At 31.1% G+C, this 20,575-nt stretch overlaps 2 protein-coding genes across 3 annotated transcripts; both read left to right on the forward strand.

Moving 5' to 3' along the window:
- Positions 1-13,434: 13,434 nt before the first annotated feature.
- LOC120079519 (expansin-A4-like) lies at positions 13,435-15,271 on the forward strand. Its single transcript, XM_039033728.1, has 3 exons — positions 13,435-13,645; positions 13,744-14,062; positions 14,840-15,271. Exons 1-3 carry the CDS (start codon positions 13,477-13,479, stop codon positions 15,141-15,143), a joined length of 792 nt encoding a protein of 263 aa, XP_038889656.1. The 5' UTR covers positions 13,435-13,476; the 3' UTR covers positions 15,144-15,271.
- A 1,897-nt stretch (positions 15,272-17,168) lies between these two features.
- On the forward strand, positions 17,169-20,570 carry LOC120080497 (transcription initiation factor TFIID subunit 7). 2 transcript variants are annotated; one of them, XM_039035169.1, is made up of 7 exons: positions 17,170-17,383; positions 17,514-17,606; positions 18,221-18,360; positions 18,846-18,979; positions 19,071-19,190; positions 19,676-19,745; positions 20,086-20,570. In XM_039035169.1, the coding sequence occupies exons 3-7, from the start codon at positions 18,246-18,248 to the stop codon at positions 20,250-20,252; spliced, it is 606 nt and encodes a 201-aa protein (XP_038891097.1). In that variant the 5' UTR covers positions 17,170-17,383; positions 17,514-17,606; positions 18,221-18,245; the 3' UTR covers positions 20,253-20,570. The 2 variants fall into 2 exon arrangements, with proteins under 2 accessions (XP_038891098.1, XP_038891097.1); XM_039035170.1 differs by lacking the exon at positions 17,514-17,606 and having other exon boundaries at positions 17,169-17,383.
- Positions 20,571-20,575: the final 5 nt, after the last annotated feature.

Consider the following 20,575-nt stretch of genomic DNA (forward strand, 5'->3'; position numbering starts at 1 on the left):
TTTTTATCTATTTTTAGGTATTCTTTTGTATATTTACCTATCATTTACATTGAAATATAGAAATACTGTGATAATTTCACATGGTCTCAAAACCCAAAATTAGGGTTAGACCATCATATCATTGCTAGCACCGTCAGTAGTTCGTGTCTCTGTCCATGCGCATCCATTCTGTCCGAGTCTCTGTTTGTTCCCTCCATTTGTTCTTACACCAGATCGTGCGTCCCTTCGTTAGATCATGAGTTCCCTCTGTCTGTCTCCATCCATGTCAAATCTATTTGTCCGTCTATGGCTGTTCCGCCTCTCAAATCTGTCTCCAATTGTGGGCTATTCTATCTCCGATCGTGGCTTCCCAGATTGTGGGTTTGATCCACCTGTCTCTGAAACAACCTGACTTTCTAGGACTTATATTAAGTCAATATTACATGTATGCATAAATCTCAAAACGGCTATCTCACAAATTTTAACTAAATCAAACAAATTTTATTAAATATTGTAAAATCTAAATAACTTAAAATCTTTGATCGAGTCCCCCTAAAATATAAGTTCAAAATAAATTTCTTGAAGTTTTATAAATAAAAATTTCAACAATGGAACTCTAAATCAAACATTAAGACTGAAATTTAAAACACTAAAAATATGAAAACATAAGTAGAAGCATCTCTCTGGTCCTAATGGCACGATCACGGATTCCTTCTACTATTCGGCAGTACATCCTTGCACTTACCTGAAAAACATAATATATATAATAAAAAAAAGTATTAAATACTCAGTAAGTAATCCCACTACCAATGTCTTTAGATGTGGGACATGCATAAACCTCTACTTTCCATGGGATGGCTAACTAGTGATTAGTTGAACCCACTTCTTCATGTATTAGGTATACACATAAACCTCTTGTGAATCCTGAAGGAAACAAAAACCTCTGGTGAAGTTATGAAGAAGATCACCACCTTTGGTGAATCCCGAAGGAAACACGAGGCTTCTGGTGAAATCCTGAAGGAGATCACCACCTCCAGTGAAGTTCCGAAGGAGATCACTAATCTCTAGTGAATCCCGAAGGAAACACAAACCTCTGGTGAAATCCCAAAGAAGATCATCACTTTTGGTGAATCCCAAAAGAAATACAAACCTCTGGTGTATCCCGTATCCCAAAGGAAACACAAACCTCTGGTGAAATCCTGAAGAAGATCACCACCTCTGATGTGTATCTAATTACGGGTAAGGGTAACTATCAATATGGTAAACATAATGTACATCATAAACATAGTCCCACAAGCATGCAAATACATATTATCATGCTCAATGTTTATCTAGCAAATCATATAAACAAAATAATCTTAGTTCATGCTAACACTCATAGCATGCTTCAAAACATAATCAAGATCAACTTATTTATCCTCATGCATCTCGACGCAAACAATCTTAGAATCCTTAAAAATTAATCTTAAATTTATCGCCTACCACAAAGGTGGTACCAGTAGTAAGATTACTTACCTCGAATTGAAATTCCAAAATTAATCCAAGAAATCAACCTCCAACAAGACTTGAATTAATGTCTCAAACGCTTTGCTTACTCCAAATTTAATCCAAACTTCGCTCAAAGATTCAAATCTGTACATAAACCATAATTTAGGATTTAAAATCCAATTTTCAATATTTATAACTAATCCAAAAAGTTTCATAGTATTAATACTCACCAATTATGCACTTCAAAGCTCCTAAAACTTGTTGAATAGTACACTAACGACTTTCAAAAACTTGAATTGATACTCCAAATATTATAGGTAAATCAAGTTGGCCCAAAATTCAATGTGTATTAAAGAACCAATGAAGAAATCCAAAAAAAAAAAAAAAAAATCATCAACAACTCACCAAAGAAAAATTTCAGCGAGGGTGGTGACCCGCGGACGTACAACAACGAACGGTTAAGAAAAATATGAAAGTAACAGAGATTTTTCTCTCTAATGGACCTCCCTTTGGAATGAAGTGGATGGTTGTATTTATAGAGGAAAAACACTTCTAATCCTAAATTATTTGAGATTTCATAACTTGAAGTAGTAAATAGATTAAATTTCCTTTTTTTAATAAGACATTTTCTCTAATTAGGAAATCCATATTTTAATTAATTAGAAAATCCAAGTTTCCCTTAAATTGAATTAAAATTCTAATTCTTTATAAATATCTTTTAAATTAATTAACTTGCCTCCAAATTTAAATTTTTAGCCCCAATTTATCAAAATACTGAAAAATTCGGGATGTTACATTCTTCCCTCCTTAAGAAACTTTCGTCCTCGAAAGTTCATTCCTGGATAAGCTTTGGGTATTGGGCTCTCACCACAACTTCTTGTTCTCATATTGCCTCCTTAAACTGGTAATTCTACCATAAAACTTTCACTAGTGCTACCTCTCTGCGGCTTAAAGTCTTCACCTCCCTAGCAAGAATTTGAACAGGTTTCTCCTCATAACTTAGGTTCTCATTCAATTGTAATGGTTTGAAGTCCACCACATAGGATAGATCTATCACATACTTCCTCAACATCAAGACATGAAAAACAATGTGAATTATGGAGAGAGACGGTGGCAATGCCAACCGATAAATTATAGAAGCAATACGCTCCAATACCTCGAAAGGCCCAATAAATTGTGGACTTAGTTTTCCCTTTCTACCAAACCTCAAAATATCTTTCATATGTGCTACTTTCAAAAACACCTTATCACCAATTTCAAACTCTAGGTCTTTACTCCTAACATCGACGTATTTTTATGTCTATTTTGAGCTATTTACATACGTGCTCGAATCTTCTGTATTGTCTCATTTGTCCTCTACACTAACTCGGGTCCTAGAAACTTCCATTCACCAACCTCATCCCAACATACAGGAGACCTGCAACTCTTCCCATATAAGGCCTTAAATGGCGACATGCCAATACTAGTCTGGTGACTGTTAAGTAAGCAAACTTCATGAGGTGCAAACGAGAGCCTCAACTCCTCGAGAACTCCCACCCACAAGCACATGACTTATTCTCTAATTTTTTGATCAAACGCTTTGTTCAACCATCAGTCTATGGGTGAAAAGCTATAATAAATTTTGGCTGGTTATCTAACATCTTCTGGGAGACTCTTTCAAAAATGGATGTAAAACGTGGGTCACCATTTGACATAACTGAAACCAGTACCAAAAGAGGTGTGACAACCCCTTCAAACCAACAACACTTTAACACGTTTACGCTGAGAACTATGAAAACTGTCGTGAGTTTAAGAAAGTCTTATCCACTGAAAACATATATATGAGCCTACCATATTGTCACAAGGAAATCTTCATACATACGATGGAGAAACTGGTCATACTATAACGCGTCATCTAAAGATACGTAACAAAACAATTCTGGTCAACTGAATACTGCTTATACTCTACAAGCGTCGACCGTGGTATCTTTCTTAAGGTCTACATGTCTGAGAATAACTACGTCTAATTAAGTCTCATTTTCATGAGAAACTCATCATGAAGCTCTATACTATCACGGGCTATAAAACTTACTTGAGCCAATTCTCATGTTATTCTTTAGCCTTAAAACAATCGCATATCATTACTTAGACCCTGTTGCAAACGAGTCTAGAATTCCCTTAAAAAATGAGGTTTTGAAGTTCCTGGATGCTAAAGCATTAATCAATTGATAACACATTTTCATAACCTCACAATAACCATAATTGATCCCTAAAGTTAATTTTTACGATAAAACCTTCTTGATTCATAAGTCTTAGCTTGAATTACTCGTACTCTCTAGAGCAAGTTAACTCATTGCCCTTGTAATGCTCCAAACTTCACCTATAGCTACTTCTTATTATCAACTCAATTTTATTACCAAGTCCATCTCTTATGTCAATAGTGATCTTGGAAGATCCAACTTACTTACTTTTGTGCATATATTACTTTTGTCTACCTCGAGATGGATTATTTTCCTTTTTTCAATCAAATTGAGAGTCTTGCTAGTTTAGGTTTCCAACTTGCACACAAAGTAAAAATCCCTTAAATCTTACTAATGCCCTCAATGATTTACCTCTTAACTAATGGAGCCTCAACATATCATGTCAATAGTTCTTGAACATCTACTGTTACTAGTAACTCCATTTTAACTTATCCCTTCTCGACCTTTTATTTTGATACGGATTCTTATGTTAAAACAAAGTTCCATACCTAATCACCTTTATAAACTATCTTTCCATCCAACAAATATTGTCACAAAGTTCTATATGATAATGAGATATTTTTCTTTTACACCAAAACAAATTACTTGTAACCCCTCATATTATGCCTCCAGGCCATACTTAACTAGAAGTTTTGAACACATTAAATTCCTTTTTCTTTCCAAAAGAGTAATCTTTCTTGGATATTTTTCTCTCCTTCACAATTGTCTTTGATAAAACCACTAAATTCAAGACACCTTTTTTCCCCCACTTTCCAAGTGGAACATAATCTCTTTACTAAAGTATATTTTTTTAACTCATTCATAAGTTTTATATCTCTCACTAAGAATTTCCATCTTGTAGAATTCTCCTTTGCTAATTTCCATGCTTTTAAACTCCAAAAGATTTTTGTATGTTCAAATTTGTCCAACTTGGATTTCATCACAATAAGGCTATGGATTTAATCTAGGTACTCTAAAATAATCCTTCCACCCAAACAAATAACACTTTGCTTTATCTCCTTTAAGTCCAAGCTCATGTCTAACTATTTTGGCTTCTTTTAACGACATCAACTTAGCTAGATATACCAAAAGAATTCTTCATATCATTGCACATACTTTATCTAGTCCATCAATTTCCTAGTATTACCAAAGTGATTATGACTTATTAATCCTTTCCAAAATTTCTCTCGAAATGTTTGGTTTTAATATCTCAGAACCTTTAATAAATCTATAGTCTCTTCCTCTTCTCCTTCTTATCCATAAAACAAATAACCTTATATTTAAGTATGTGACTTGTGAAGGAATTTATTTATACTACCACCAATTGCACTACCCAACACAAAACATAACACTAGTCCTTAATGAATTCTTGTCTAGACAATGTTATTCCTTGACTTAAATATATACATACCTTTATTCCTAAACTGTCATAACTCTACATAGTTTCATCAACCTTTAAGATCTCTGACTGAGGTATACTAGTGTCAAGTGACCTCATAATTTTATTTTTTTTTTCTTTTTGCGTCTTACCTGAATAATCAACTTATAATAACTTCTATCGAGTCACTGACCTAGCATCAGACATAACTGGTGCATTTAAGCAAAACAAATATTTTAATGCACAACTATCATAAAACTTTTAATTGATAAGACATACCTGGTGATGACGAGAAATCCGTTTATGGGTCATAGGGACAATTTGGACTTACCTAGTAAATCAGTCTACAAAACCTAAAACATGGGCTCTGATACCAACTGAAACAACCTGACTTTCTAAGACTTATATTAGGCCATTACTACATGCATGCATAAATCTCAAAATGACTCTCTTATAAATTTTAACTAAATCAAATGAATTTTATTAAATAAATAACGTTTATAAAATCTAAATAACTGAAAATATTTGATCGGGGTCCCTTTAAAATATAAGTTCAAAATAAATTTCTTGAAGTTTTATAAATAAAAATTTCAACAATGGAACTCTGAATTCAAATATCAAGACTAGAATTTAAAACACTAAAATATAAAAACAAGAGCGAAAGCATCTCTCTGGTCCCAATGGCACGATCAAGAATTTCTTCTACCATTCGCCGGTACGTCCTTGCACTTACCTGAAAAACATAACATAAAAAAAATGAGTATAAAATACCCAGTAAGTAATCTCATTACTGGGGTCAGGCTAAGCATCTATGTCCTCTGATGACACTCTCTAATGGGACGTGCATAACACTCTCTAATGGGACGTGCATAAATCTATACCTTCCATGGGATGGTTAACTGGTGGTTAGTTGAACCCACTCCTCCGTAGATTAGGTGTACCTACAAATCTCTTGATGAATTCCGAAGGAAACATGAACCTCTGATGAATCCCAAAGGAAACACGAAACCTCTGGTAAAATCCCGAAGAAGATCATCACCTCTGGTGAAGTCTCGATGGAGATCACTAATATCTAGTTAGTCCTGAAAGAAACATAAACCTCTAGTAAAATCCCAAAGGAGATCACCACCTCTGGTGAATCCTGAAGAAAACACAGACCTCTGGTGTATCTTGAAGGAAACACAAATCTCTGATGAAATCCGGAATGAGATCACCACCTCTGATGGGTATCTAATTAAGGGTAAGAGTAACTATCACTATCTTAAGCATAACGCACATCATAAACATAATCTCACAAGCATGCAAATATATATCATCATGCTCAATGTTCATCTAGCAAAACATATAAACAAAATAATCTTAATGCATGCTAGCACTCATAGCATGCTTCAAAATATAATTAAGATAAACTTATTTATCCTTATGCATCTCGATACAAATAGTCTTGGAATCCTAAAAAATTAATCTTAAATTTATCGTCTGGTATAAAGGCGATACCAGTAGTAAGATTACTTACCTCGAATTGAAATTCTAAAGTTAATCCAATAAATCAACCTCCAACAAAAACTTGAATTAATATCTCAAATGCTTTGTTTACTCCCAATTTATTCTAAACATCGCTCAAAGATTCAAATCTATACGGAAACCATAATTTAGGATCCACTCTATCCTCTGAATAATCCCCCCTTCGTTGTCTATTTTGGATCGTTTGCAAAGTATATAATTTCCATTAGCAATTTCTCATAGAAACATAATTCCAACAAAAATTGAATGCAAAGATGAAATAGAAAGAAAAGGAGTTGATTAGACCCATTGGGTCTAAATATGTTTCTCTCTAGTGTAGAGCTTGCAGGACTTTGAACCTACTGGACATTCACATTTTCACACTTATTACTTTAGCAATTTGGCACAAATGCAATATGTTGGTATTAATGGTCACATCTCTCCATAGTTTGATTATATTCGATGGGCGATGTCATTGGTTGAAAGATTTCAATTTGTACTCTAGTTTGGTTTTCGCGTTGGTGGTACAGGCTCCTCTGACCATGCGGAGGAAGACCATTGGCTTGCTCCTTTAAGGTGAATTCTGATGCGACTTGCATGGATGGGGAGGCGGATTTAGGTTCTTCCTTGTCGGGTCCTGTGAAGCTTGCTGAGGTAGTTGCTATCTTTAATGGTATTTCTAGAGTGCTTGAGGTTGGCATCTCTCCTTATGGGTCAAAACTGACTCCAAAATCATTTGGAATCTCTTGATGGGAAGGATAGATATGCGAATGAGGTTCAGATATTTATTGATGTAATTTGGAAAATCCATCTAAGTGGCTCTATTCTTGGCTTTCTGTGGATAAATCGATGATGTAATTTAGTTGTTCATACAGTAGCATTTCATACTTGCATGCATCGATATTCTACTGTGTGGCTTGAAGACCACCCTCCATAAATTGTGTATTAATCCAACTAACGCAGAGCTTATAATGGAAATATGGTAACGTTGGGAACATTTTAGATGAACTCTTTCATATATTTCAACCATTATCAATTTCGTACATACCATGTATCATTTTAATTATAAAACTATGGTTCAAAATAAGATTGATGAACCCAATCTAACTAAATTATGTTTTAGATAAACCGACATTACTTGCAAACAAAAAGACATATATCTGAAAAAATCAATATATATTATCGTTTCAACAATTACATAATTGATTCTTCAAAAATATAGTAATAGACAAATCAATGTATATTATTGTTTCAACGATTACATATTTAACTTTTCAATCTTTTGTCTACTTGACATAATTCAACTAGTTAAGATACATATACTCTGGATCAAAATGTCAGTTTTGTTTTGAATCTTTGTCACCTACACATCTTGTTTTTTAAAAAAGTTTTTCTAGTTCAACATGGGTGGAACATTCGAACGTTAGACCTCTTGATTGAAAATACACACCTTATGTCAATTGAATTATACTTACTTTGACATATATATGTGCATGTATAGACACTTACATGAAGATTTTTTTTTTTTTTTTTTTTGTTAATGTTGGAATGTCTTAAATTTGTTATCTAACGCTTTGAACAACTAAGTACAAGAGTCTCGCTATACAAACTAAGTTATCTACGTATTTGTTATCTTTATGTAGTTTATATTTATATTCTTAGGGTTTAGAGAAGTGAACTATATAAACTCTCTAAACCCTAAAGGCACCAATTATTCTATATATCTATAGCATTTTCTTTAATAAAATTGTGTATTATGTAACATTCTCTCTAATAAAATTGTTCTCCATATGTCCCATGAGCTAACACATTGGTCTCCATATGCACCTTCATTATGTTGACTATTTACTCTCTTTTTCACTCGTCTACTCTGCGTGAATCAAGTAATGTTTGGACCTCAAATGTTGCAATATTTGAATTTCCCTTCGGGAGGGAACCTAAATAGAAGGGAACCTAAATAAAGTTTAGTTTAACAAATTAAAAAAAATTAAAGAGTAGGTTTTGAAAATGGACTTAGAATTTGATGATTGTGTTTTGTTTAACTTTTGAATTTTATTTTTTTAGGATAAACTTCTATGAAATATCCCTAACCTTTATCATATATTTGTTAAAAATATTATCTTTATTATCTCATAGGTTACCAAAATAGTATCTTTTAACTTTCTATAAATTAAAAGTAAAAATCTTTAGAATAATGTCGATAGAAAACCGATATAGTGTTGAGTGGATGCTTACTTGGATTAAAGTCTGAAAGAATGTAATTCATATATGTCAGCTTTTTGTCCAATATAATTCCAATGATTTTTCTACTCATTAAATCTTAATAATATTTTTCACGATAGAGATTATTATAAATTTCAAAATATATAAAGAAACAAATTCATTATCCATTGAAAATATAAAGAATCAATTATTTTTTTAAGTTTTAAATAAATGAACTTTCAAAGTTTATTTAAATGAGCATACTATGAAATTAATTAAACTAGAGTTATGCTATCTTAAAATACAGTGGCAATGAAACAAGTTTGGTATAATAATGATACCATGAAACTTCATGCTTTGAATAATGTAAATGGTAGTTAGGTAATTAATAGGACGGTTAGCCTTTGTGTCCTTCAAGCTTGAACAAGCCACAAGGAGAACAAGAAGGCCCAATTATTTAAATTTTAATAAATAGTGGCGAAGCAAGCTCCAAATCATATCTAAAATATGTATCATCATATTCATTTCCTTCCTTCTTACTCTTTCTTTTGGGTTACCCTTCTTTGTGACACTCACTTAAAAAAAAAAAAAAATCATACAAAATGTATTTCCAATTAAATCATTAAACTAAATCCAACTAAAAAAAAGTAAAAGGAATGACTGACAACGTTGAAAAAGAAAATTTACCATGAAACAAGAAAGGTTTAGACAAATCAATTCATGCGGATGATCAACAGCTTCTCGAGTGGAATCAATCATGGTGATGGAAAAAAGAAAAGTTTCAAAACAAGATTCAGATGCATGGTTGGATTGTATTAGACGTTAGTCTTTTAGTAAAACGATACCATGAAATAATACTTGAAGAAGAAGAGCATAATATTTCTCATTTATAACAATCTTTCAATGTATATAAGAGTATTCATAACTATCGAAAGAGAACTCATACTTTAAACAAACTTATAACAGTATAACAACTTAAAAATTAACATAAAACTACCACTAATAACATCACACCACAATAATTTAAATCATCCTTCAATTCTAGTTTTGAAATCTTTAACGTATATTTGGTGTGATAGTATATAATTTGATTAGTTACATAAGAGTTGAAATGTGAAAATGAGCCGTCCTTATTTTTATAGATTTGAATTAATATAGGTCATATGTGTGCAAGATATGACCTCAAATATATTCAACTTGTAGATCTTCTTTTTAAATATCTATTTTACCATTTATTGGTTTCAAGAATACAATTAATAATTTACCGTATTAATTCTTAGCTTAGCCTTTACCAATATTTATTTATTTCACGGAATTTAGATAATTGTATACGTGAGGGTAATAAAGCATAAATATAATTTGTTATTAATATTTTAGGGTACAAAAAGTTTAGGTTTGAGGTGGCAAATATAATTTCAGAAATCACATGTGGAAGAGTCAAACTAAATAGAGTTGGTGAATTGTCGTTGGGAAGAAGTACATAGATGATAAAAATAAAAAGGAAACACCATTAGTGTGATGACGTGGCGGATCTGGCAGATGTGGTTGGTGGATTGATTAAACACTATGCCACGTCACTCATATAATCCTTAATGTAAAGCGCACCGTCTTGAGCCGTCCCAACCGTTTCCAACTCAACTCCCCGTTATCCCTCTTCTTCTTCTTCCTTCTGTTCCAATGTTATTTATTTTTTAGAAAAATTTCTGTGAATATATTTATTAGGGACTGCAATGATTAAACTTTATATTCATAATTTCCCTTTGGTGAAAATAAATTAAATAAATGAATAGGATTTTTTATATTAGAATTTGGTGTATTTTGGATCTTAAAGTCTTTAGTTAGTATTATTTTTTTTTTAGTTTTCAAAAATTAAGTTTGTAATCGCGATTTTTTATATTAATATATTGTTTGATTGTTCATATTTTAGGAGTGTTTAAAAATTCTAGGCCCAGTTTTGAAAATTTTAAAAATAGTTTTTAATTTTTTTTTTTTTTTTTTTAAATTTGTCTAAGAGTTCATGTGTTTATATAGAAAATATGAAAATTATGATTAAAAAATTGTGTGAAATAAGCACAATTTTCAAAACACAAGAAACTAAGACTAAGACAGTGTTTGGTAACTACTTCGTTTTTTGTTTTTGGTTTTTGAAATTAAACATATCTTCTCTCCATTTCTTACACTGGTTTGCATTTTTATTGAGTATAATGGTTAAATTCTTTGTTAAATTTCAAAAACAAAAATAAGTTTTTAAAAAATACTTTTTTTTCATTTTTAAAATTTGGCTTGATATTTTGAATCATGGTAAAAGTAGATAATAAATGAAGAAATTTGATGGTGAAAATAGTGTCTGTAGACTAAATTTTAAAAAACAAAATACAAAAAATCAAATAGTTATCAAATTTGACCATAGTTTTCAAAACATGGCTTGATAGTTAAAAATACTAGTAAAAAGTAGATACCAAAAGAGGAAGTTAAAAAGATGGAATAAGTATTTATAGGCTTAATTTAAAAAACTAAAATATCAAAAACCCGGCCGTTTGGTAACTATTTCGTTTTTTATTTTTTATTTTTGAAAATAAAGTCTATCTACTTCACATTTCTAACAATGATTTGCATTTATTAAGTACAATAGTTGAATTGTTAACCAAATTCAAACAACCAAAATAAGTTTTTAAAAGCTGTTTTTTTAATTTTCAAATATTGGTTTGATTTTTTAAACCATTGATAAAAGATAGATAACTAAGGAAGAAATTTGGAAGTGAAATTAATGTCTATAGGCTTAATTTTAAAAAATAAAAACAAAAAAATTAAATAGTTATCAAACGGAGATCAACCTATTATGAAACGCGATGTAAACTTTTTATTTTTGTAATTTTGCTCCAATGGTTTTTCATTTTATCTCATTTTTTCCATCAAAATTTTAACAAGACACTCCAAGTCTCCATTTCATTAGGTTTCTTAAAATGTAGCCATAAATATGTATAAAATATTTTATTGTGTATAAATACAATATTTGAAAATATAAAAATCAAATTGAACTCATTTTGAAAGTATAAATTCAAAAGTTCAAAATCAAAATAGTATTTAAACATAATTTTTATAATAAATTTTTAATTCCATAAGTGTAGTTTAAACTTTGATAAATATTGTAATTGTTGCTTGAATAAATGTTGCAATTTCTATGCTTTCACTCTAAAATTTGACGGTAAAAGTATTTTAATGTCATATAGTGTACAAAATCAATAAAGATTTATTGAAATTTATCATTTTTTAAATGTTAAGTATTTGATTTTCAAAAATAGTATTTGTTTTCTCACTATTTTCTTCGTCATGTTTTCATTTCAAACAAAAAAACATTTGAATTTTTAGTCAAATTTTAAAATCAAAAGGAAATTTTTTTTAAATTATTTTTTTAGTTTTCAAAATTTGTTTTAGAGATTTAAGAACACGCCTTAAAAGTGTATACAAAATAAATAGGTGCTATTAGTATTTGTAATCTTAATTTCTAAAAAAAAAAAACGCCAAATGAGACTTTGATTAATCGTCAATTTGGTTATGGTTTTTTTTTTTAAAAAAAATATGAGTTTGGAATGACTTTTATCTTTATATATTTTTTGGACAAATATCAATTTACAGCCTTAAGCTTTGAGGGTTATATCAATTAAAGCCCTAAACTATTAATTGTATCTATTTAAAACACTAAACTTTCGTAAGGGTATCAATTTACATCATCCTCCAAATTTCGTTCCATCAATATCATGTAAAACCTTTAGTTTGAGTCAATTAAATTTGTATATTTTTATAAGCTAATCAATTTAGACCCTTCATTAATTCTAAGGCGTTATAAACATTTTCAAATGTCGATGTAATAAAATAGAAGATAGAGTAAATGTATGGACAATTTTCAAAGAAAAGTCTATCTAAGAGTCTATATTGATTTATTTATGAAAGTTTAGGAGTTTGATTGACACAATTACAGGTTTCATAAGATGTTTTTCCAATCAAAAGTAATGGAGAGCGTAAATTGGAACACAACAAAAGCTTAGAATTTAAATTGATAGAATAGTTCAGGTTTTAAATAAATACAATCTCTAAAATTTAGATGTATAAATTAGAATAAATTTAGTTCAAGTTTTAAAAATAAATTTATGAGTGAAAATAATAGAAATTCGATTTTTTTCCATAAAGAAATTCAAAACACAAAAAATCATGGGTAATTGTTTTAAATGTGCTAAAAATATTTTAAAGTATAACAAAATGTCATTGTCTATTAGTGATAGACTAAGATAAAATACGATAAATTTCTATCACTAATGTTAATAGATGTCTATTATCGTCTATAGTAATGTATGATAATAATATTTTGCTATATTTATAAATAAGTTGACTCATTTTCTTTTATTTGAGAAAAAGACCCTAAAATTTTATTGAATTTGTAATTCCACAACAATGATAATTAATTGCAATATTGCATTAGTTGAAAAAACAAAATCCTTCCCCATGAAGCTAGAATTACAATTACCCCCACTTTGTAATTTTGTAAATCAAGTTAAAGTTATTATTTTTAAAGAAACCCATCATTTCATTTATTTATTTTTTTTCCTTTTCCTTTTTCCACTTTCCCTACATATAAATACCCCTTCCCCCTCTTCACCTTCTTCAATCCCACACATTTCCACTCCAAACTAAAATTCTCCACTCTCTGCAATGGCTGCAACTATTTCCGCAATCTTTCTGATATCATTCTCTAATTTCTTGCTAATCATGTCATTAGCAACGAAAAGCAGAGCACTCGCCGGAGGTCTTTACGCTGCCGGACCATGGCAGAGTGCCCACGCTACTTTCTACGGTGGCAATGACGCCTCCGGCACAATGGGTATTCTCAAAATTTCAATCTCTTTTTCTTTAAAAAGCATTACAGTTTCATTATTATCACTTCAAAACATTACATACATTTTATGCTCTGTTTTTCAGGCGGGGCGTGCGGTTATGGCAACTTGTACAGTCAAGGCTACGGCGTGAGCACGGCGGCGCTGAGCACAGCCCTGTTTAATAACGGCTACAGCTGCGGAGCTTGTTTTGAAATCAAGTGTGTGAATGACCCACAATGGTGCCACGCCGGTAACCCCTCCATTTTTGTCACAGCCACCAATTTTTGTCCTCCAAATTATGATCTGCCTAATGACAATGGCGGGTGGTGCAACCCTCCTCGCCCTCACTTCGACCTCTCCATGCCTATGTTTCTTAAAATAGCCCAATATCGCGCCGGCATCGTCCCTGTCTCCTTTCGCAGGTAAACAACCAAACACGATTCTTAAAATTAATTTTACTTTATATTAATTAAAACTTTAAATTTGGGATCTACTTCAGTTTATACCTTCCAAATTATCAGAAAATACATGTATTTAGTCTCTAAATTTTTTTTAAAAAAATATTCTTTTTAGTTCAAATTTCTAGAAATAGATTTAAAAGATCATTGCAGTCATTTTTTTAAATTTACAAATTATTTTTAAATATATTTTTTAATTCTAAATATTATGTAATTCTAAACAAATGGTTTAAAGAGCTTTTAAACTTAATCTAAAAATTTGAAAACTAAAAAAAAATAGATTTTAAAAATTTAGAGATTAAATATATCTATTCTAAAAAATTCAAGGACTAAAAGGTCCAAACACACACAATCTTCAAAACTCGAAGACTAAAAAGATGGTTGGCTTAGTTTAAGTTAATTAACCTCTTAAATTTTTATAAACCAATCAATTTAGACAATTTCATTATAATTATCATTAAAATTCATCCATACATTCATTATTTACCGTGTATAGATTTCTTCAAACATCGGATTTACAAAATAGACAATTAGAATAAAGGAGTGAATGATTTTTAAATAAATTTTTATCTAAAAATCTTAAATCGATTCATTTGTGAAAGTTTATGAGTTTAATCGATACAATGACAAGTCCAACATGAGATTTTTTTTAATATAGATTGATATTTTTCTTTAATTTCATTGATATATTTTGATTTTGATGTAAAACTGTGGGTAACATTGTGGATTTGATTTGGGCAGGGTGGCATGTCGAAGGGAGGGAGGGATGAGGTTTACGATAAATGGGTTCAAATATTTCAATTTAATATTAATAACCAACGTGGCAGGAGCCGGAGATGTTGTGAGTGTGAGTATTAAGGGATCGAAGACAGGGTGGATGAGTATGACACGTAATTGGGGTCAAAATTGGCAGTCAAACACCGTTTTGGTTGGTCAATCACTTTCGTTTAGAGTCAAAGCTAGTGATGGTCGGGTTTCTACTTCTTCCAATGTTGTTCCTTCTCATTGGCAATTTGGTCAAACTTTCACTGGCAAAAACTTTTGATCCTTACTTTTGGATTAAAACAAAAATTATGGAATTTTTATGTTGTAATCAAATCAACTTTCTTTTTCCAGTGGGAAGTTTAATCTTCTTAAGTTACTGCTAATTATGTCTACTACTATTTTTCATCATAATATGCTTCTAAATTGTTATCAATTGCTTTTAACATCTTAAATTTTTCACTTCATTATTCATATCAATACTAAATATTCACTTCATTATTGATACTAAAATACTAAACATTCACTTCCATAATAATACACATCAACTTTTTTTTAGTAGTAATACTTTAACGGTTAATCTAAAACTTTTCGATATAATATTTGATAGATTTAAACCGATCTTATATGTATCAATACGTTACTTCTAAAGAACCAAGGTCATGTTTACACCAATGGAAAAGAAGATGGTAATCTATAAAATGGGCTCCAATGTGTTATGTGCCTTGTTTTCCATATTTGTATTTACGTGTGGGGCCCACTACTCAATTTGTAATAAAAAAATGCAAGCTAATTTGACAAATGGAGAGTGATTAATTCGTTTATGTTTTGAAATTATGTTATTGTTATCATTACCATTAGTGTACTGTTACAGTATGAGAACTATGAATTTGTTACATTTACTGTTACTGTCACTATTACTGTTACCGTTTAGGATCAAATGATAACAGTAACAGTAAGTGTGAAAAATTCATAATGTTAGAGATTCCGAGCCATTACTATTGATGTATTAAATAGAATCTCATTATGATTACACCAATTTTCACTATAAATTGGTAAACATTAAATTCTAAGTTGCCTTTTGTTTTTCAATTACAATTATAAGTTAGTTAATTCCTAAAATTTTAAAGATTTTTAAGAGGCTCATAAAAGTTTCCATATCAAATATATTTTTGAAATTTTAGAGTGCCAAACAAATTTTCAGAGATTTAGAAGATACTACATAGCAACCTCAAATTTGGCATTCATCCCATTGCAACCTTAAGCTCAGACATTATCAACTCACTTCCAATTAGGCCACATATGCTCAACTAGTTTGATAACAAGACTTATTAAAACTTGAACGTTTTAATTAATTAAACTAAACTGTATGGTTGAAATGGGCTAAAAAAATCAATTTGAATATAACTAGTTAAGGAATATATTTCAACTAAAAGGTTAGATATTCGAATCTTTCTAGATTATTATTTTGGATTTTCAATTATGTAATAGTATATAATTAAACTACATCGCATACGAACTAATTAAAATGAAAAATTTTAGGGGAAAAAAATCAATTTATACCCCTACATTTAGGGATATATTAAATTACAACTATAAACCTGATTTAAACCCTAAATTTTTACAAGTAAATTAATTTAGACGATGGGTTAGTGAATTATAATTCTTCTCACTTAATTTTATTTAGAACCACCTCAAAATCATTTAATAAAATTATTATTCTTTTAAATGGTATCAAAATGACAAAAAAAGATTAAAAATTATGACACAATTCTTCATTAATAAGTAAAAAAAAAAATTAGAAAACATGAAAACAAGGAGATGAAAAACTATTACTATTCATTTGATTCAACACTTAAGTATGTTAATTAACATATTTGAATAAATCTAATATCGTATGCTATTATTTCAATTTTCTCACTGATTTGAAGATTTTCGAAATTGAAATTAAGAAATACACATAAAGTTCACCTATAGTAGCGTTCATTTATTAGAAAAATGAATTTTTAAAATATAAATTAATATACGATAATCAAATAAAGATCCTATTTTCTTTTCGTCTAAAATTATAGTTATTGGAACTGTCCAATTATGTTACTTTTCATGCCAATAAAAAGTAACCGTGAAAATTATACATAATTATTCAAATTGAAACTCTAACTATTAATCTAAATAGATTGAAGTTTTAGGATTTTAATTAAAATAATTATTAGTTTAAGGTTTTAATGTATAAATTGATTTTTTTTTTTCTAAAAAAAAATGTTAAATCGAATTTCAAGTAATTTTAAAAGTTGGGTTTAAATAAGATGGATTTTTCTGGATCTCTGCGTTTCCCTCTCTCCCCCGCGCAATCGGTGTCCCTCCATCTCTATCTCTTCTACAGCTATCCCGTAGATTCGTCTCTCGCCGGCGGAAATCATCGAAAGAGGGGGACCGTTTTAATCTCTCTGGTACGAGGGTTGTTTCAAGCTCAAAGCAAAGGATTGAAAACTTCACACCAACCCCAACCTTCGAGCAATCAAGGTAAATGCCAATCCAAGATTATGTTTCCAAATTGAATGAATTGAACGAATTTTTGTTTGGAGACCTATTTATGTCAAGATTTCATAACCCAAAGGGCACTATTTTTAGAACCCCATTTCTACATTTTCAGCTTCTTTGAAGTCTATATCCGAAAATTGAATCCGTGAGGTTAAGGTGTAGCCTTTTTATGAGACCAGGAAGTAGCGCAGCTCGAGGGACGGAGGTATTTTTCTTCTCATCGCGTTGTATAAGGAGTTCTTTTGCTAGATAATTGATTCGTTTTCTTCTTTTTCCATTAATTTCTTTATTGTCCATGGATTTTGTTAAATCCGAGTAATTGTTGGTTAGATAATGTTTCTTCCTGTAGAGTTTGGTTAGCGTCAGATTTTCTTTCACTATCCTCTACTGTCCTACTTTTTCATGGTTGGCTGTTGCTAATTGGATGTTTGTTGGTTGGACTATTTAGCCTGTTGTTGATTCACTCATCCGCTTAAATTTTTGGGTCGGTGATTTAAAATGAGATTAGAGCAGGTAGTCCAGGGAGTTTCTGTTTGCCTATCAGCTTAAGCATTTGGCGGAGATTTAAGATTTTTCCTTGGGAGTGTTAGTGTATTATGTGTTTTGTTTTTAGGGTCATATTCTTCTCCAACCATCACCCAACCTTATAGTTAGTGAAATTTGTTCCCTATAGAACTCTTTAGAGGACATCAATACTTTTTCTTTCCCTTTGTTAAATGATAATTTTGTTTATCAATCCTTCAAAGAATGAAAATTGTTTTATGGAAATTCTTTGCAGCCTGGTTCCATTTATAATGGTTGATCTTCTCTGTGCTGCAGTTTTGTTGATTTAGATTCTGAAGTTATGGAGGAGCAGTTTGTACTGAGGGTTCCACCTTCTGTTGCTGAACGAATTGAACGACTACTAAATGAAAGTGCCTCTTCATCTGAAGATGCTTCGTTGGATTTGTCTTTCTCTGGTAAAAGAACTTATACAGTCATCTTCTGATTGATTCTGCCCATTCTGTTCGATGAATGGAAGAACTTCTAGATTTTTTGGACAGATTAGCTTTGTAGCCTCTTAAAGAAACAAAAATAACTTCTGATTCAAAACTTTTTGTTTTTTCCTCTGACTGTTTTCCTTTTATCGATTATTTCCAGTGTGTGCTTTCTTAGACTAAGTTTTGCACATAGTTGATCTCACTTTTGCCATGTGCCTGTCTAGTTCCTTAAGGAAGCATTTTCATTCTACTTTTGATATAGCTATAGATGTTAGTTACTGTGTATGGATTTCTATCTCATTCTTAAATTAGCCAAATATTTGTTTGCTATTGTACTTTATGGAAAAGAAATTTGGCAGTGATATCGGGAGAGAAAGAGATTTAGAAATAGATAAAATTGTGCAGTATGGTTTTGTTATAATTTGAGTCTTGGTTTATATATGGCCTCTTATATTGTAATCCAGAGGATGGGAGAAGTGGCACTTTTGCCATTGGTGACGATCATTTTCCAGCATCTCTTCTGGATCTCCCTTGTGTAGTGGAATCCTACAAAACATACGATGATACTGTGCTAATCAAAACTGCAGACATTGGTCAGGTAAAATGGTATTAAAATCGTTGGCACATGCATTTCAAAAGAAATGACCATTCCATTTCTTATGTTTTATGCGTTGATGGTTTTTCAACAGATGATTATGGTTAGAGAACCGGGTGATGCTGCTCCAGATTCAACTGAGTATAGGCATGGTCTGACCCCTCCTATGAGGGATGCTCGAAAACGTAGATTTCGAAGAGAGCCAGATTTAAATGTATGGTGTTCTTATCCCTCTTACTATTAGTTTCATGTAGGATTTTCTTATGAGTAGAAGTAAATTGCTGTACAACATTATAAGAAATTGAGATTTCTACTAATAAAATGAGTAGGCAGTCCTGAATAAATTATGGAATGATGCAAGTACAATGTGTTACATAGTTTGTGCTTTACATGTTTGGCTCATATATAAAGCCTAGATTATCATAAATCTCTTTTTTTTTGGTCAATAGTGACATGTTAAGCTCCCTTTTCTTTTCCCCATACATTTGCATTTGTTCTTCATTTACATGTTTGCATCTAGAAGGGTGTCTCTTGATTCTAACATACTGATTCTCAAGGTTGTTAATTCGTGAAACAGAATACGTATCGAAGTGAGGTTTTAGTGTGTTGTGTATCATAAGTTTTAATTTGATAAACAACATTGAAATATAAATATAAATACAAAGCCTAAATAATTCTGTTTTCTTTCTTTTTTGGCAGCCTGAGCTTGTACGACGTGTGGAGAAAGATTTGCTAAACATCATGGCAGGAGGAACTACCGAAAATGCAGATATCCTTGATACTTTATGTTTTTCAGTCTCATTTGTGTTTTAAACTCATTAGCATATTAGTTTATGAAGCAAAACATGTATCCATCCCCACATCAACCTGCATTGTAAAGATTGTTTACAGCCTAATAACTATGGCAGATTAAGAATTCTTTTAATTGGTCCTCACATGAAATTCTTCATTGAAAAATTCTAAGACGCACGTGAACTTGGAATGGCAACTGTTTTGTTTAGGGCAATTGTTCTCTAACACAATATGCCTTTTTGCTTGTCTTCTGACATAAGTTATATGATCTTATGCTGCAATTTAACTTTAGAAGTTCCTTGACTGAGCATTCTCACATGTTGGAGTGGCTGAGCAACAGGATGATAGAGATGAAAATCCTCATCATGCAAGTGCAAAGCCTGCATCGGTACCTGCAGCAAAGCCTGATGTAATGGAAACTGAAACAAATGTTGGGGAGCCTGAAAGGAGCGATTCTGATGACTCTGATCATTCAGTTGATTAGATATTGTTATCCACTTCTTAATGTTTGCATCTCTGATGGAAGCTGCATCGGCCTATTTGTATATGAAAGGAAATGGGAATTGTTGTCTGTATCATCCCACCTCTTGCGTTTAGAAACAAAACACAGGACGATTTCCTTGGTGCATTTTATCATCTTTCTTTCATTTAAATAGCAAGATATCTTCAAAACATCGACTCCACTACTGCAATACTTCAATTTCTTACATGAACCAATGACATGTTTTGGGGAATGTAATAAATCAATGGTAATATGAAAAAGTGGGTTCCATTTAATTACATTGAGTGTTATTTACTTGTATTTCA

Source organism: Benincasa hispida, chromosome 6, assembly GCF_009727055.1.
Source record: "Benincasa hispida cultivar B227 chromosome 6, ASM972705v1, whole genome shotgun sequence".
NCBI classification, from domain to species: domain Eukaryota; kingdom Viridiplantae; phylum Streptophyta; class Magnoliopsida; order Cucurbitales; family Cucurbitaceae; genus Benincasa; species Benincasa hispida.

Coding starts and splice junctions, on each gene's coding strand:
- LOC120079519 (XM_039033728.1), top strand. CDS start 13,477: ATGGCTGCAACTATTTCCGCAATCTTTCTGATATCATTCTCTAATTTC. Junction 13,646..13,743: donor TGACGCCTCCGGCACAATGG/GTATTCTCAAAA, acceptor TCTGTTTTTCAG/GCGGGGCGTGCGGTTATGGC. Junction 14,063..14,839: donor GTCCCTGTCTCCTTTCGCAG/GTAAACAACCAA, acceptor TGATTTGGGCAG/GGTGGCATGTCGAAGGGAGG.
- LOC120080497 (XM_039035170.1), top strand. CDS start 18,246: ATGGAGGAGCAGTTTGTACTGAGGGTTCCACCTTCTGTTGCTGAACGA. Junction 18,361..18,845: donor GTTGGATTTGTCTTTCTCTG/GTAAAAGAACTT, acceptor ATTGTAATCCAG/AGGATGGGAGAAGTGGCACT. Junction 19,746..20,085: donor AGGAACTACCGAAAATGCAG/ATATCCTTGATA, acceptor GAGCATTCTCAC/ATGTTGGAGTGGCTGAGCAA.